At 41.8% G+C, this 17,467-nt stretch overlaps 1 protein-coding gene across 9 annotated transcripts in view; it reads left to right on the top strand.

The window, feature by feature from the left end:
* The window catches only part of PLXNB2 (plexin B2), a 255,297-nt gene that overhangs the window by 130,323 nt on the left and 107,507 nt on the right, over nucleotides 1–17,467 (top strand). For 7 of the 9 annotated variants that reach the window (XM_064506563.1, XM_064506571.1, XM_064506547.1 and 4 more), the window contains one exon: nucleotides 9,351–9,426. In XM_064506563.1, coding sequence (XP_064362633.1) covers nucleotides 9,425–9,426 — 2 coding nt within the window. In that variant the 5' untranslated portion in view covers nucleotides 9,351–9,424. The remainder of the gene's footprint in view (nucleotides 1–9,350; nucleotides 9,427–17,467) is intronic. The other 2 variants (XM_064506556.1, XM_064506589.1) reach the window with 1 other exon arrangement.

Here is a 17,467-nt window from a genome sequence, read left to right as displayed (position 1 = left end):
TGAGAAACAAGATGAAAAAAAAGAGCAGGTTCTTAGCCTGAGAGGGGCTGCAGTAGGAGAGTTTGGCCATCGGATCAGCTGCATGTTTGCTTGGCGATTCCCTGCTGACGCTGGTGCCTGGCGTGCGCTGGCTCGCGGGGAGCTCACGCGTCCCCCCCTGAGTCAGGAATTCCTTCCAGGAGCGCTGGGCAAATTCAGGTCCTGTGGAGGGGGGTAAAGTCAGTATGTGCAGAGTTTGCGATTACAGAACCCGTTGCGACTTGTTCTGCAAGATAGGGCAGTATCAGCCTGCGCCTAGCTCCTATCTCAGCTTGGCGTGGTTTCTGTTTAAAAAAAAGAAAGACATATATATCTTTCCTAGTGAAAAGGAAACAATAACGCTGCTCCCTTCTGCCAGCTCAGAAGTACCTTTGAATTATTTTCAGCGCGGGGGCGCAGCCGGCAGAGGGGCAGGCTGCGGTGCGGGAGGCAGCTCTGGTCCTGCCACAGCCTGCGGGGCTGAGTGCCATGAGGCCAGGCAGGGTGAGCTCACAGCACGGGGAGCAAGGCTTAACCTGGCAGGAAAAGCCCTCTCACGCCTTTTTTTTTCTTCTTTTTTTTTAAGAGAATATGTGCTCCCCTCATAGCCGGCAGGTACCTTGCCAAGGTAAAGAGGTGTGGATGGCGGGAACCCGCGCAGCGGGCCCGACTGCCAGCCCACAGCTTTACTGGGTCCCAGGTTCGGAAGAGCCTGTGGAGGAGGCAGGGGGTGTTTCCGAAGCATCAGGCCGATTCCCCCAGAGGCGCTGACGGCGGCGAGGGCCCTTCTGTCTGATGTGAAGGAGGGCAACGTTCTTGCTCTGCTCTTAATTAAGCAGAGTCACTTCATTCCTTTCCTCTGATGGGCAGATGAGACGTTTCTGGTGTTCAGACCCGGATTGCTTTCTGATGCGGCTGGCAAGAGCCACAGGCTGGCCACTGTTACGTTAACAAGAAGGTTCAGATTTTTACATGCTTCTCAATTGGGAAGGGAAAATTTCCAGCAAGCTTCAAACGAGGCTTTGTAGCAATTTGCTTTCTTTTTGTCCTTTTAGGAACAAACAAAAGAAAGAAAATTTGCAATGCAATGTACTATCCTGGGAAAAATCAGCCACAGTCAAGCAGGACACCTAAATCTCCCCCAGTGCTGTGGTTTGCACTGGGGCAGGGCTGGCAGCACTTGCCATGCCAGGAGTTTTCACAGCATTTTCTTCAGCTCCAGAGGAGTCAGCGTTGCGGTGGGGGGGAGAAGGACGGGGAAGGGAGCGCGCGCCCGCATTGGTGTCTGCACGATTTTTACTTTCTGAAAGGCTCTCAGCTCTCCTTTCAGATTTGCTGTCTCTTAACTCTTCCTCTTGTTCTTTCCTCTCTGCGCAATATCTTTAAAGCGCATTTAAAGCAAAATCCTGCAGTGCTCAGGATCAGTTTCCTCTACTTTGTGCTTTTCCTCTTGTATTCCACTCCATCCTTTGCTGCTAACTCCCTATGTCACTTATTCTCTCTCTTCCATATCATATTCCCCATTTAACAATCTTTCCTCCTTTTTACCTTCCTACACGTAACATTTTTTCCTCTCCCTCTTCACACTCCCACTGTCATGCCTGCTTGCTTCTTTTTTCAATAAGGCAGGCTGCATTTTATAATTTAGGGAGTAAGCCTTCACATTCTTGTGCAAGTACTCCCACTGACTACACGATTAGGGGACTGCAGGATCGGCCCGCAGCTTGTCAGTTGTGTGGGGAAAGGTAGAAGTCTGCTAGTGAAGTCAATTTTAAACCAGTCCTAATTACCTTGGTGGTTTGGATCTCTTTGGTTGACTATTAAACTTCATATTTCTAAGGCAATGTGTGCACCAATGGCATTATATAAACAATAAAGCATTTCAAGAGCTTGATATAAAACACTTTATAGAGCTAATATATTACTTCCAGTCCGGAAAAATGTAGGACACTTTAAAACTAGTTTTACTAGCACTGTGTGTTTAGAAAACTTCTTTTTCCTTTTGTTTAACCTCCTCTGCAAGCCTGGGCGTGTTTGAGGCTCCCAGGATCCAATTTCATGTAGTATCCTATTTCAAATCCAGGCCAGACCAGATCGATAGAAAATCAGTGCTCCCAGAAATAAAACTGTCCGTGGAATGCCTTCAACTACATGAAGATGAAAGGGGGGAATGTAATAAAGCAGATACTGATTTTCTTTTTCTGAGATGGGAGGCTCTGAAGCAGTGTCCTTGGATGTCGCACAATTTACCACGATTGAGCAGTGATAATCATGGGACAATTCTGGTGAATTTTTGTGTTCTTCACTTAGTGGTTAACAGCTGTGGGGTTTTCTTCTTTTTTTTTGGGGGGGGGGGGGGGGTTGTTGCTGTGCTTGTTTTAAGCCATAGCAGCAGTGGTAGAATATTTCATGGCTACAGCAGAGCTACCTGTAAGTCTAAACATAGCTAGAATAACCCAAAATTCCTAGTAATTCTTGTCAGCGAAATACTTACTGGTATTTTGAAATGCTCAAGGTACTTTAATACTTTGAAAATTGTAGGTAAATGCAGACTAGTCTGTTAACTGATTTGGATTTATACTGGTTTTTACAGTCAGCACAGATGTAGATGGTGATGTTTGCTTCCTTTCAGTATGCCTCTTCTCTTCCCCCACCCTCCGAGGCCAGAGGGGGAGGATGGTCAAAGCATTCAGGAGGGAGCAAGACAGCCATATCATTCTAGGATTTTTAAGGAGCAGGAAAGTGAAGCGAAACCTCAGCTTTTGAGCTTTGGATCATTTTGAATGCATGAGTATTTGGTAGTGCCAATATTATGTTGAATTCCTGGAAAACTGGCTAATGGTGAACTTTGTTCTGCACTGCAGTAGTGGTCTCTCTGTGCTGCTCTGCATGCTGAAAGCTACTCCAGGCGATGCTGGTGACTTCGGGAGCATCCGGTGTTGACAGGGAGGAATGTTAGGTCAAATCAATAAGCCTTCTGCATGGCAGCATGTCACAGTGGCTAGCCTTGGCCCCATCTGCTGTCAGAGCAAAATTCAGGGTCCTTGGATGCTGAAAAAAGAGCCCCTAAAGCCAGCCAAGAAGGTAACAGTGAGCATGGTGAGTGTTTGAAGTTATTTTACACTCTGCCCTTTAGAAAATAGAGGTCTCTCTATTCAGGACCTTAAGCATGGAGTCCTCTTCAAGGGTAGATGTATATAAATACATAACTGAGCAAGGCTCAGTTACGCAGACTGCCTCATGAAAGTGGAAATGAGAGTGGTTGCTGCCTTTCATATGAGAGTACATTGTTTGCATCTGTAGTCTTTTCCTTAAAAAGTTTGTGGACTTCCTAAAGCACACACAAGCATGTGCGCGCACATGCATGCACACACGGAGATGCACACAGGGAATCTGGACAGGAATTTTGGCCATATGGAAACTATCATTTACTTCAGTGACCATAGGATTTCACCTTTGGTCTTCAATTTAGCCCATGTTCTGTAAACTACTTGATGATTAACCTTCAGCTAGAATATTAAGTCTGTGGCAAGTGTTTACTTAATAGTCAGAGAACTGATTTCCTGCTTCCAGGCAGCCTTTATTACTCAGTAAACTGAGTTGTAAGTGAAAGGTCTGTCTCAGGAAGTTTTGGAAAAGTCCACCCTGGTCTTCGGGCAGAAATGGAGAAGGCAAAATGCCTAGAGAGAAGCCTAAGAGGAAGACTGTTTACAATGTGACTGTGCGGTCTTCTTCAGGACTCAGAAGACCCAGGTAATCTACTAAAGGGAGGTTCTTGCCTGTCCCTGTGTGTTTATGCAGAGTACTCCAGGGTAAAGGCATCGATTAGTTTTTGACTAACTTCTGAATTTTTTTTTAAGCTAGAGGTCACAAAGTTAACAAGATGTTTTTCTGTTACATAACCAGGATATTCACTTTACAAAATCAGACACTTAACATGAGCATCTGGAATGCCTCTCTAGCCAATAGTAAGAGAAAAAAAAAAAATGCTTTCCACTGCCTTCTGTAGTCCAAGGAGAAATCTTTTGACTATACTGAGTCTACAGAAACTTGCAGGTTTGATTCGATACTTACACTGGATAGTGCAAACCTCTTGTACTATAGTATAAGCCCCTTTCATGGGATTCATTTTGAAGCAATTTGCCAAATGCCATTAAAAAGTTATAGGCATAGACTGTACTGTTTATGATTTTGAGTTTATCACACTAACTAGTGCCCTGGGACTCTAGCTGGAGATCAAAATAAAACTAAAAGCATAGTTATCTCTAATGTGTATTGATCTGCCTAACATGTAAAAAGATTCAGATGTTTTCCCACTCGCGTACAGTGTTGAGCCTGTGACATAGACTGACCAGGTTTGCTACAGATGTGTTGAAACACAACCTGAAGTTCATTCTACCATCAGATTTGCAAAGTTTCGTTTCCGTAACCAAAAAAATGTACAACAATCAGTTGTGTTGAAAATCTGTCTCTCCTCTCCTATTTGCTATTTTAGCACTTGCAGGTGCTGTTAGTTTAGCACTAACAATTAAAATGACTGTATAGCTTGGCTTTTATGGTATGAGTTTAAGGCAACAGTGTTACTTGCAACTAAAAATCAATAGTGAGTTACATTGGCCATCCAAAATGCATACCAATAAAATCTTTTATATAACACAGCTGACTATCAGGGCATCTTTTTTATGCCTCAGAGGTGAGGGTGTCTTTCTAAAATAGCTTTTCCTGTAAAGGCTTAAAATTTAATGATAATATTTTTTTGTATCCTTCCCCTTATAAAGTTATCCAAGTTGAATGTGCTGTTGGAAGAAGAGGAAATGAGGTTTCAGAGTTTCTCAAACAGCTTTTGAGAAACTGGGTTTGTTTCTCTGTTGCTTTCACAGGATTAAATCCTTATGCCAAGTGGACAGGCTGCTGGGTTAACAAGTATCGAGTGCTAATGGATCAGCCTTGGGTGCTCTCTCAGCATCTCGTTGGTTAGGGATGGCTGACCTGAGTGATAAGGCAGTGAACAGTTTTTCCCAGTATCAGCTGTTAGATTTGATAAATAACGATCTGAAGAGTCTGGAATATAGTTTGTCCCACTGGAAAAGGTGCGTCTCACCACTTCTCCCTGCTGATACTCATTTTGCATCTTTGCCCTAATAATGTGTGAGATACCGGATCTCAAGTTGTTGGCAGTTCATAGCATAATATTATTCCAGTTTGATCTTTGAGGTAAAATACTGTTGAAAGAGCAAATAGGATTTCTAGACTGGTGAGAAGGGACTGCACAAGAAAGAAGAGAAAAACTTTGTGGCTGATACTTTCAATAATGGAGTCAAGAAATATCTCTTGAAAGTCTACAGAGAGGTAAAGAGTTTAGACTAGTGTGAAGGATATTCAGAAAGGCTAATGGAGCACATTTTTTCGTTTTTCGGAATTGGGTTATGCTGGTCTTTGTTCTCATATTGTATGTGTAAAACTCAGCTGGTCTTAGACTTTTAACTTAAATTTTAAGAACAGAAAACTCCAGCATGTGGTTTTTTTGGGCTTCTCCCCTTCCCTGCTCCCCAGCAAACCACAGGAAGAGCAAAATGAAAAGGCTGAGTAAAAGTATTTCTTCTTTTGAGGTATATCAAGCAGTATTAAACACTTCCATCATTATTTTAATATTCTGTAAATTTTTGCACAGGGGGGTCAAGGTCTTTTCACAGTGCATAAAATTGAGGACAAAAGAATGTGAGACTGACTGGAAACCAAAGCAAAAAAAAAGTTTTAGCATTATTAGATTTAAGCAAACTGAAGGCATAAATATGTTGAGTAGCTTCAAGAAAACTGTGGTACTAAACCTGAGGTAGCCATGGGGAAGGGACAGAGAAGAAGTCAGAAGTAAAACTTTGGAGTTCATATGCTAGAAGTGGTGTCCCTGAGATCAAAGAGTTGGAGACAGCAGCATGGAAGTGACCAAGAGCAACTTAAAATAGGGAGCTGGAGGTGAAGGAAGATACTGGGTTAACCGCATATTGGCATGTAGTACTTTAATAGAAGGTTAATTAGAGATGTAAGTACATTGTAATGTTTGGGGTCTTAAGTTGATGTTTAATATCAGCCTAAATTTTTACTAGTAAACTTTATGTCCTGTTTTCATATGGACATGATCTCAGTGTTATAACATAGATTTCCTAGCTCTGAAATGTGAAGATCCTTTTTCAAAATTTAGCCCCAAAAGGGAGTATTTAAAATGTTATCCTGCATGCTCAGTCCTATTAAGTGTCTACCATGCTTGCTAGCCAAACAGCCCAAATAAAAGTTCTGTGGGCATATAAAAGCCTATACGAGAAGTGTTTACTCAATATGTTGTGTATAGTGAAGGCTCGAGGGAATAAGGCCTGTTTCTGGGAACCGGATAGTACAGCTTTCTATCCCTGACCTGTTGTGTGCCCTTTCTAACAAGCAAACAGAAAAAAAAGCTCCAAGAAATATGTTTTATAATCTGTTTTTAGCTCTAGAAAGCAAAATCACTGCATGTATTCTGTTACTCTTAGTTGTAGCTGTGTGAGCCGGAGGTTGGACAGGACAAGTGCTGCGTTTTGTTCCCTGCCGGTTTCGGAAGCCGTAGTTCCTCCTCGCGCTGCTGCACCGTGGCAGCGAGTTGTCTGCTTGCAAAAGTTTGCATTTCAACAGACCTGATCAGCTGAGAGTTAGCTATGTTTTCGAAGTGACTGTACCGAAGATATTCTTCCTTAGGTGTGGTGGCACAGCTGCCTCATGGGGAGAGTGAACTGCTCAGCAGGGAGTGCAGCTCTCCTGGCTTTGTTGGCTTATTCACCTGTTCTGATCATCTTAACCACATTGTCATCTGTGGTGTTCTTCACCCTTTTGTTGTAACGAAATTCTTTGATTTGAAGGGTGAGAATTGTGTCATATGAAAAGGTGGGAGCAGTTAGGTATGCTGGTGGGGGGGGGAGAGGGCAGGATAAAAGCTAAATTTAGTCTAATGACGCTAATGTCCCTACCGTTCTCTGTGGGTTATGAAGGGGAGGGGGAGTCTCCTCCAGAAAACCAATTCAGGGAAGATAGATGCCTCTCCCAGAAGGTGACTCACGGCAGCAACCTACCTCTCTATTCAGTGGAGAGGGACAAAAGGGGAAGATAACCTTGTTAGACTGAAGTTAGCTTCTGCGAGTGTCACCCTATCCCACACTTGCTCCGTTTGCACTCACAGTTTCTGTGAGTTGCAAAGAGCAACTGTCCTGTGTTATCTTAGTACTTCTGACTTTAGGTTGGTCTGTAAGAGCTGCCAGCTCTCGGGGAATGAATAATAGGGATGTGTATTTTAGTACTTTTTGTTCGAGCGCTCCATTTTGACTGGCTAGCTGGCCAAACCCGTGTGACAAAAAAACAGTTCTTTGCTGTGTGGTCGATTTAAGATACTGAAAAAGAGCTGTTGTGATATGAGCAGGAGGTAAACGGAAAAAACAAAACGAAACAAAACAAGGAAGCCTCGTGGCAGATGGTACCACCTGTGTCCATCTAAACCTAGCCAAGGCAGTGTGCCATCTGAGAGCAGAGAAACCTGGAAAATCTGATGACTCAGTTTGAATAAACAGGGAGACGCGGAGTGAGATTTCTGGCTCGCGTCCCAAGCCTCTTATGAAAGAGACTTCCTATATTATAATGCAGAAAATTAAGTACTGTGTGGTGGCATCATTCTCTGGCACAGCTTGCTACCAACTATAGACTAAAACGCCCGGCTGCCCAATGTGTACGCTCACTGGAGGACTGACACAAACGCAGTCTGCTTACTCTGTGCCAGTTTCTGGGTTGTGGTTGAAGCAGTTTTCCTAATAAATATGTCAGTGATGTTATTAGCAGGGCACATATTTCGTCACTGAGGGTAAAACCAGCTGACCATAACAGCCAAAGCTTACAGCATTGAGTCTTTTTTTCCAGGTTCAGCTAAATACTGATTTCCAGGTACTTCAGTTGTTGCATCCGTAAAGTTGAAGTGTTAACCAACTATGCAAGAAATGCCTAAATATAAATTCTTTAAAGTTAACAAAAAGAGTCTAAAGAAGAGAGACAATATAGAAGTATAAAGCGAACTCCTCAGCAGGTTGAAACCTTTTTTGCTGACTACCTCAACCTCCTTCCTTCTTGACTGCTGTTGACAATATTATGGTCTTTCACATCCCTGGCACTTCCTTTTACTTCTCTATTTCATTTTCCTGTATGTGCTTGGGTTGCAGATCCTTTTCTCCCTTTGCCAGTAAGACTCCTTGGTATGTTATATGGTGCTAAGCAATTTATATTGTCAGGAGATTGCAGGAAGAGATGAATGTACATAGTCTTAAAGAATGTGTTACCACAGCAACTAGATACAGGGAAGTGCAAACAAGAACTTAAGCCCCAGTGAGCATTAATGAAATAAACATGCTTTAATACTGGGCAGCCCTCGAGGAACATGAGGGGAAAATAAAAACCCTGCTAATGTTGATTTCTTCCCTCCCTGTGTTCTTCCCCAGCATTAGGCAAGCCTCAAAGTCAGGTTCATCTGTGAGCTTTTGGAGATGAGATGGTGGGTTTTGCTACATGTTCAAGTCACTCTCCCTAGGAACTGTCATTTCGTGGTCTTTTAGTGTGTGTATTGGCATTTGCTACAAACAGTGGGCATGGCATGCTTTACGATAAGGCAGCTGATAAATATCTGTGTGTAAGAAACAGGTTTGGATGTTCAGCAGTCACTGCATGTATTGATGAGGCTATTTTTTCGAGGACAGTTGTCATCTTCATGTTCAAGTTGAACGATCTACATAGCACTTGTGTTATCGCTTTTAGGCATATACAGTAATGTTGAATGGTATCAGAGAGCATATTATCCTTCCCTAGAGGGACAGGCACTGTTTCTCTTCCATTCTTAAATGTTTGATTGCGGGAGGTGCTGAGTACTGCCATTGATATGAGAGTGTTCAAGCTCTCGCTAAAAGAGTGCCAGATCGCACAATACCCCATCTGTAATGCAAAACATTCTTTCAGGGAATACATCAGTTGAGCTCTCAGTTCTTTGGTAATTAGTTGTACATCTGTGAGCAACTGTCCATCTGATTTATTATCTGAGCAACTATTGAAATTCAGAAAATTGCTCCATTTAGCCTTAGGATTGAAAGTTATGGTGTGCTGAAGTTGTGTTTAAAATGAAATAAAATTGGCTATATAAAAACCAAATTATAGATTTATGGAACATAATAGACCATTCTAAATCAGCATTTTAGAGTTCATAAATTTTAGGTGATTGAGTGTAGTTTAATGTATGCGGATATATTTGTAATCACTGTCTTCTTTTATTTTGCAAGTCAGAAAAAAGAAGATTAAGCACCATCCTGGAAAATAACTTGATTGCAGTGAAGAAGACTTAGTGGAAAAGTGAATGTAAGTGTTTATTGCATGTAACTCAATTATTTATGTTTGCAAACCATTGACATTATTTGGTGATTTTACAGGCTATGCAAAACCGAAGACCTAATTTAACTAAAATACCACTAAACATAGTACTTTCAGTTTCACAGAAATGATGGATCAGAACAGTGTGTGTGAAGTGTCTCTTAAATATTTCTAAATATGGGTGTGTAGGCTGTCCATACCTGAACGCTATTAGCAGGGACACATGCTGCTAATTATTTGCATGCTTCTGAACTGTTTGCAGGAAAAATGGCAATATGAAGTTGTTACTACGTGCTCTTAAAAAAACAGCAACCTCCCCCCCACCCAGCAATAATCTGTAGAAGTACCCGTGGGGATCTTTAAATCCTGTAACATACACATATTTTCTATTTCCAAAAAGACTTAGTATAACTTGGAATAAAGCAGGCAGTATATAGTATTTTTCTGTATACTTGCCCGAAAGATGTGAGTTTATAGTAGAAAAAGATTGCACTGTGGATTGGCAATTCAATTTTAAATGAAATACAGCGTCTGAAAGTTCCAGGCTAAGTGCATCATTGCTCACTCGAGGTCATTTTTTCAAACCTGGAGTCAATAGTTCTCTAACAATAAGAGCTTTGGTTCATTCTCTAGACCCTTTTGAAACTATTACTTTGCCAGTGAATACCCTATTATTTTTCTTAAAGTAATTGCTTTCCCTAGCTGTATTTCATAATAATAATGTGAACTCCATAACAAAGTGTTCATGTACGTATGTGTATGCATACATATGTATTTGTGTGTGAAGCAGACACACATCGCAGCAAATCATACCCCTGTATTTTACCTTAGGAGGCTTTGAGTGGCTCCAATTTGCAGGGCAGTGATAGTCATGAGCTTCTAGCTGCTGCAGATTTGTTTCAGTATTTTTTCTGACTACATTTTTCCCACGATCTCACCTTCCATTCCTAGAGTCTGGCTGACGAGTCTGGAAGCAGTCAACTAAGTCTTTCCAAATGCTGCATAAAGTACCGAATTCATAACTTAGATGACAAATAAGATGATCCTGCTTTAAATATCTAACAAGCTGGAGCAGTTTTAATTTTAGGCTTTGGGCTTTTGTAAGCTTGTCTTTTAAAATCACTAACCAACTAATAGTACAGACAAAGGAGCTACTACAGGAACATTATGAAATGTTGTCTGTTTTATATATAGTTGTGTCTACTGATAATAGGTTTTCTGAAATGAAGGTCCTGAGATTTGACAACATTGTACGTAAGCTACAGGCTATACTGTGCATTGACTCTCCACATAGTGCTTTACTGGTATCTGGCCCAGTGTGAAACCTCTATCAGCTTGTAAGATACAAAATCAAATCTTTAAAACCTGCCAGTGTGTATTGCACAAAAAAGGCCCTTTCAAAACGTTTACTGGGAACAGTCATTTTAGTTGCTCCAAAATATCTAGAAGTAGATTTCTAGAGTGACCTTGTTTTAGCCAGTGGCACTTCTTGATCAATTCCTTCTGTGTGTGATGAGTCTGTCCATGTAAAACTTTTTCTAAATTACTTTCACATCATTCTCACCAACTCAGACTTTAACAGTTTCTCCTGGGAAATTTGGGAAAATGTGTTTCAGTTCCCTCAGAATTATGAAATAAGCAGAATGTTTGGGTCTTGTTTGGTTGGTTTTATAAGTGACTGTTCAGCAAAGGAGATCCATTTGGGTATGATTTGAGATTTTAACTGGGCAGTTATTTTTACAATTCATTTCATATATGTATGTATGTGAAAACAAAATACATGAATGTTCAGTAAATAAAGCTGTATTTCAGGAAGTTCAGAAGTAGTAGACAGCTGACAACATTTGATTAACTACACTTTGTCCTTGATATTAAAATGAATATGACCTCCAGAGGATGGTATTTTTCTGATATTTTAACTGTGGATATGTAGACCGAGGTCTGCCTTCTTTCTAATCTGCCTTCTGCAACTATCAGACATTAAAATTAGAGATTCATCCTTCTAAATTTAAGTGATTTTATCAAAAACTAGTTGGCTTCACGTTTGCTGGGATTTTGGAGTAACACCAAATTAACAAATGCATAAGGACGGGAGAAAATGCTTTTTCATATCCACCTTTTCTCTAAGACGTAATGGTTTTGTATTACAGAAGTGGCTTGAGTTCTCATGGCTATAGAGACATTCACATTTAAAAGACAGAGCCAGAGAGCGAGAACAAAAGCACTTACAAGAAAAGGAGCTAAGAGGAGCAATTTTATCTGCAGTCACTCACAAACTAGTGACAGAGCTAGAAAGAGAGCCTTGAAACTATGAAATCCAGTATCTCCTCTTCTGATCATGCTTTTTAACATATAACACCTCCAGAGAGATTTATAGAATGACTTGCTTTTAGTCAAAATTGAAAATGAAATCTGAAAGTTGGGATTGACGTATACTATAATGGTTTGATAGGGTAGCTGGTATTGGCACTTGGGCTTTGGTTACCCTTAGAGCTCAAAGGTAGAATAAACTTCCAGAAATCTCCTCTTTCCCATTCTTTTCCATGAACTTCCAGACTGAGCTTTCTTAGACCTGAAAACAGAACTTGGGATGCTGGATACAGTGAAATGTTGCTTTGCTGTGTTTTCTCAGCTGGTGGACAGGAGAGAGAAGATGGGGAGAGAGCACAAAAATTAAAAACAAAAAACCCTTTGTAGTAGGGAAAGGCTGGGAAAAATGTAAAAACAACTGGAGGGGACGATAAGCTGATAATTGTATTGCGTTATGCTGAAGATGTATTGTAATAATTTTGAGGCAATGAATGTGATTAGAAGGAAGGGGAGTGTGTGCCCTAAGGAATTAGGAGCAGGTACCATCAAGGCAGTCGAGTGCATGTGGAGGGGAGAAGAACGCCCAGCCCTAATTAGACACCAAAATTAGGTTCTTGCTGTACATTTTGTAATCTGAGATTCCTGGAACAAGTTCTTAATGTAGCACTGAGGTTTTTGTTCGCTGTTCTCAACAGAAGTTACTATGTAAAACGTGTGCACCGGCACCATAAATAACCTGGTTCTGACGCAGCTTTTGAAGGGTGAGGACCATGTCATGGCATGTGCTCTCGCTCAGCTCTGCTTGTCAGCAGACAGGTTCTTTGTGGAACTGTGCAGAGGTGCTTTTTAGGCTTTTTGGATTATAAAGTATTTGCTCAAAAGCAGTGACCATCCCAAAACTGTCAGCCTTAGTTTTGGGATTCAGCTGGGTATTGTAAAATTAATTGTTGTTTATAAGAGTTTGTCTCCTATATCATGAACGCTATAAATTATTCTTAGCAGCCTTTGGGTAGTGTGGTAAATAAGGCACAGAGCCACACACTGAATAATGAGGAGAAAAATAAATATTGAAGAGTTGCTAGTTCATTAAGTAATGTCTATGCTGTGCATGAAATGAAGCAAGGGAACTGTGAAAAAAATAGTCTCGCATCATCGTGTGTCATAAAGGACTTGCATAAGGAACTTCAGTATTTTTCTACTTTTAGAATTCAGCTTTGCAACGTTACAGAAATATTAATACATTTTTGTCAGTATGTTCCTAAATTCTTTTAAGTAGCAAACTTTGAGTGAAAATTAATCACACTGAGTGCCCAGAATCACCTGGAGGATCCATCTATGGATGCCTAGCACAGATTCCTATTGCTGAAGTTACCAAAATGATGGGTAATGTTTGTTTGGTGTCTTCTCTGTGGCTTCGGCACTGGGTGCGAACGAGACGTGGACTTCCCAAAGCGTTCGCATAGAGATCTTGCTGCTGTACTGTGAAGCCCAAGGCCCTAAGCAGAGTTGTGGGAGGGCGCACACAGCGCTTAGGTCTGTCTTCGTGCTTGTACTCCTGGCGTCCCTTCTGGTGCCTGTGGGCCGCCTGTTTTTCTTTCCCTTGCCCCCATCTTCTCTGTGTTACCTGGCTGACGGTGGGGACGGCGCTGCGGGTGGAGGAGAGGTGATCACTCTTTGCTGCCACCTGCAGCCTCTGACCCCAGGCCAGCCTGTAACCAGCAGCAGCAGCAGCCATCAAGGGAATGTCCCGCTTAATGATCTCTCTTGGGTGTGCAGAGCAGCTTGTTTGGAGACTTCTGCTGCTGCTTTCCCATACGTTATCAGCTATGATCTTGCATTTCTTTCCAATCTGGGTGTATATATTCACTGGGCCTTTTAAAGGCCAGAGCCTCTGCTCTCAGGCCTTTGTGACAGAAGGCCCACAGGGACCATGGCCAAAGCCCTGGCTCTGCTGTCGAGCACGGAGCGCCTGGGAGAAGCTGGCTCCAAAAGCTCCGCGGGAGAGCCTTGGCTCCCCGTCCTCTTCTGGGAGCATTTTAGCAGACTTTTTTTTTTTTTTTTTTTTTTTTTTTTTTTAACAGACCAGCAGCTTTGAGTATTTCACGTCACTAGGTACGGGTGAAACTGTAACGAGTTTTGCACATATGTTGGCACCTTTCCCTCTGTGAAGAAATTAGGCCATGCCTTACAGGTAGATACAGTACCTGAATGTCTGCAGTGCATTAGGAACTTCTTATGTGTGTCTTTGAGACCTGCCTCGTAAGAAATACCAGAAGATGAATTATAAAAGAGTTGTGGAGGGCGTTTCTCATCTCCCCCTACTCAGTAACATTTGACCTAAATCTAGAGGTCTGGCTACAAGATGCACAGGAGATGCTTCTGGGGAGAATTCTTACGATAAAACACAGACAACTTTTTATTCTGAAGTTTCCATTCCTCCTTCTTGAAACACAGATCTATCTGCATGTGTCTATTTCTTGTATTTCTCCAAAATAATCTCTTGGGAAATATGTAGAAAAGCAAACAGTAGATTCTTTGCCATTTTAGGAGAGAGATGAAAATGAATTCAACTTCAAAATATTAGCTATTTTAAATGCAAAATGATCCTTCCTTAATTAATACTTGGCAAAGCACTTTAAAGATCAAAGTGTCAATATTAGCTAATTCTCATGACACACCTGTCAGGTAAGTAAAAATTATATCCATTTATAACCCAGGAAGCTGAAATAGTGGCTAACATCAGCATTTTCAAAGTTGCTACCTAGTTAAGTTATCTAAATAACTAGTCTAATTCTCAGAGGTTGTACTTGTTCTTAGTTGCCCTGGATTACACTTGGAGCTATGCACACTTTTCGAACTGAATGCAAGTATTTTGATACCAAGACATGGATGTGGTAGCTGAACATCTACACTTAAGGCCGTTGATGTGGGCTTTTTCCAAAGATGAGCACCCCTAAAAAGTCTCGGGCTGGAAGCTGCATGTTGTTGGTTCCCAAGCTGGAGTTCAGGCGCTGCACAGCGCTCTCATAGCTTAAGGCAAAAAGACAGTTTCTCAGTGGAGCTGCAAAAAGTATGAAGTACAGACAGGCTTGAGAGGGTTGGCCTTTGGAGATTTTTTGCAAGCAAGTCCGTATATAAGGACTGTTTAGAGAGAGAGGGTGCTTGAAGTGGGAAGAAAAATTGTTGTGGTGGCAGTTAATATTTCTACCTCCTGCTGCTTCTTTCATTAAAATTGCAGGTTACCTTGTTATTTCTTCCATGGCTCTTTCTGCTTTTGTTGCACCATCAGCAGAGTGGTATAATCAGGCTGGAGGACAAATTTTTGCCATGCTGTCCAGCAGTGACCAGAAAGAAGAGTGGGGATTTTGAACAACTGCTGTGTCCCCTTCAGTATGCAATGCAACATGTTACCAGGTGGTGTTTTAGTTAGAGCGGTGCTGGTTTTCAAGTGCGTGGCGTTGTCTCTGCAAATCGTTTTTGTAACCTGTTTGCTCTGTTCAGTGTGTCAATGCCCAGCGCTGAATGCCGCACAAAACTTCCAGTCTGTTCTCACTCTTGCAGGAGCAGGTGGGAATGAACAAAACTGCAGCCAACAGCTTTTGATTGAGGGGTTTGTCGCTTCGAGCAGGGGAAAGCCTAGGCTACAAAGAAGGGTCTCAACTCATTGAACAGCCTAGAGCAGGCATGCACAGCTGAATTAGTAGCTGGCATTGTCCAGATTTCAAATTCAGCAGACTTGTTTGCTGCCTTGGCCCTGCTCAAAGGGAATAAGTGCTACTGCTAATAACAAAGCCCAAAACAGAGGAGGAATGAAGGATTAAAAACAGAAAATGGTGACTCACACTCCCTCCTTCCCCCCCAGTCCCATCCCCACTAAACCACTTTACCTCACCAAAGCCCTGGTGGCTCTTCGTTTATAAATAACCATGTGTTTGAAATGTTAAAATGCGTAGGCTGGAATTAAAAGGATATGTGATGCTACAGCATTAAAACAGTGCAGAACTCTTCAAGGGAATTGTGAAAGAAAATTAAAACGTGGTTATTTTTGGCAAGCCCTGCTGCATCCTGTGGAGATGAAGAGAAAGGCAAAAAAGCAGTTTGCCCAATCCTAGTGAAAACGAATAGAAAAGCTGGGTGCACTAGAATAAGGGTTTCGTATCAGTTCTTTGTGCTACTAAAGTTGAAGTTTTCTGATTATCTCAATTTTTATGAGCGAGGGGAGGAGATTTACTGAGAAATTTCTGGCTTAAGGTTTCAGCAGAAACTGTATTTCCTTTTCTTCTGTACATGTTGGTGAATACGTCTGCTTTGTTGTCATCCACGCTGTAACAGATTTCTTCCTTCTCATAACCCATGGTGGGAATGGAGAGTGGCTGGCTGTAACACTGTTAACTCTCTATGTCAGTCACCAATGAAGAAGTGCTTTGTAGCTCGCAGGCTTTCATAGAATAAGCAGGTTATGATGCTCATTTAGGGGACACAGAAGTGACAATATTGGCACTAGGTTTCTTGTTGTCTCTTGGCAACTGAAATTGAGAATTATGTCCCTGTTCAGAAATAGAAATGCAATGTGGAGTTAAACAGACTTAGGGAACCGTTGCAAAGCAGTTGTCAGCATTGATTCCAGAGTTTAAATACCATTTTTAGTGTCACGCTCTGATGCTACAGTAGCTGTGTCTCGCAGACCTTTGATTCCTGGCCAAAGCACGCCCTTTCGTGAGACTGCTGATGTTTGAGTCAGTGAAATGACATCCCCCACCCCTCCCCACCTTCTTTTTCATGAGTAGATGATGCCAGTGTGAACAAGTGCTGATAAGGGCTCTGTTGCTTTTCTTACTCATGATACAACTGCTGTTGTCTGCTTGTTGGTGCAGGGGAAGTATCCAAATGTTGTACCTGTAGTGGCTGTGCAGTTACTAATAAATGAATGATTTTAAGAGGCCCCATTCACTTCAGGTCTAACCCCTTGAGGACGTCACCAAGCCCGCAGAACCAGGGGCTTCGGGAGCTCCTTGAGGTGCTGCAGGGCAGTGCTGCCCCTGCTTCTGCTCTGCAGGCTGGAGTAACGGCTTCTGCCGCACCGCAGCCTCCTACCCAGGGCCGTTGGACCACGGCTTTCAGACCAGGACCGCAGTTTTGCAAAAGCCTGTCTCAACCCTACTACTGCTAGTCTCTCTGGGTTTGGTGCAGGAGCACCCTTCCTACCTGCCAGTCTGAGCACCACATATAGGAGGACTGCTGCACCATTCTTGCGCTTCATCCTATTCTTTTATGATGATGATATTGTTTTAAGCAGTTGTCTTATATGAACAGATGTTCATATATGTTACATGTGTTGCTTTGCTTAAATGGAAACGGTTTACATTAACATGTTGATTTGTCTGGAATACGCCACCTGCACTGCTTTTAAGCTTTGCCATTACTTTTGTGCTAACGAACATGAAAAAAATGCTCTGTGCTCTCAAGGTGTTACTTTTTTAATGCTGTTTATATGAATCTATTTATAAAACCTGTTCCGTGTTCTTGTTTTCCTCCCTACTTTATTACTTTTAAACAGGTATTTCTCAACTAATACATTTAATAATCTTTAGTTCAATTAATGTTATATTTAATTAAAAGATTTAACAAGGCTAAAAGTAAGAATTAAATACTTGTCTGCTTGATAATTATTAAAGGCTAAATTCAGGGCATGTCTCAGCCTTTGTTTAATTCAGTTAAT

The sequence above is a fragment of the Dromaius novaehollandiae genome, chromosome 1, assembly GCF_036370855.1.
Source record: "Dromaius novaehollandiae isolate bDroNov1 chromosome 1, bDroNov1.hap1, whole genome shotgun sequence".
Classification (NCBI taxonomy): Eukaryota; Metazoa; Chordata; class Aves; order Casuariiformes; family Dromaiidae; genus Dromaius; species Dromaius novaehollandiae.
Note: the sequence above shows the minus strand (reverse complement) of the source record. Positions and strands in the feature narration are given on the sequence as shown.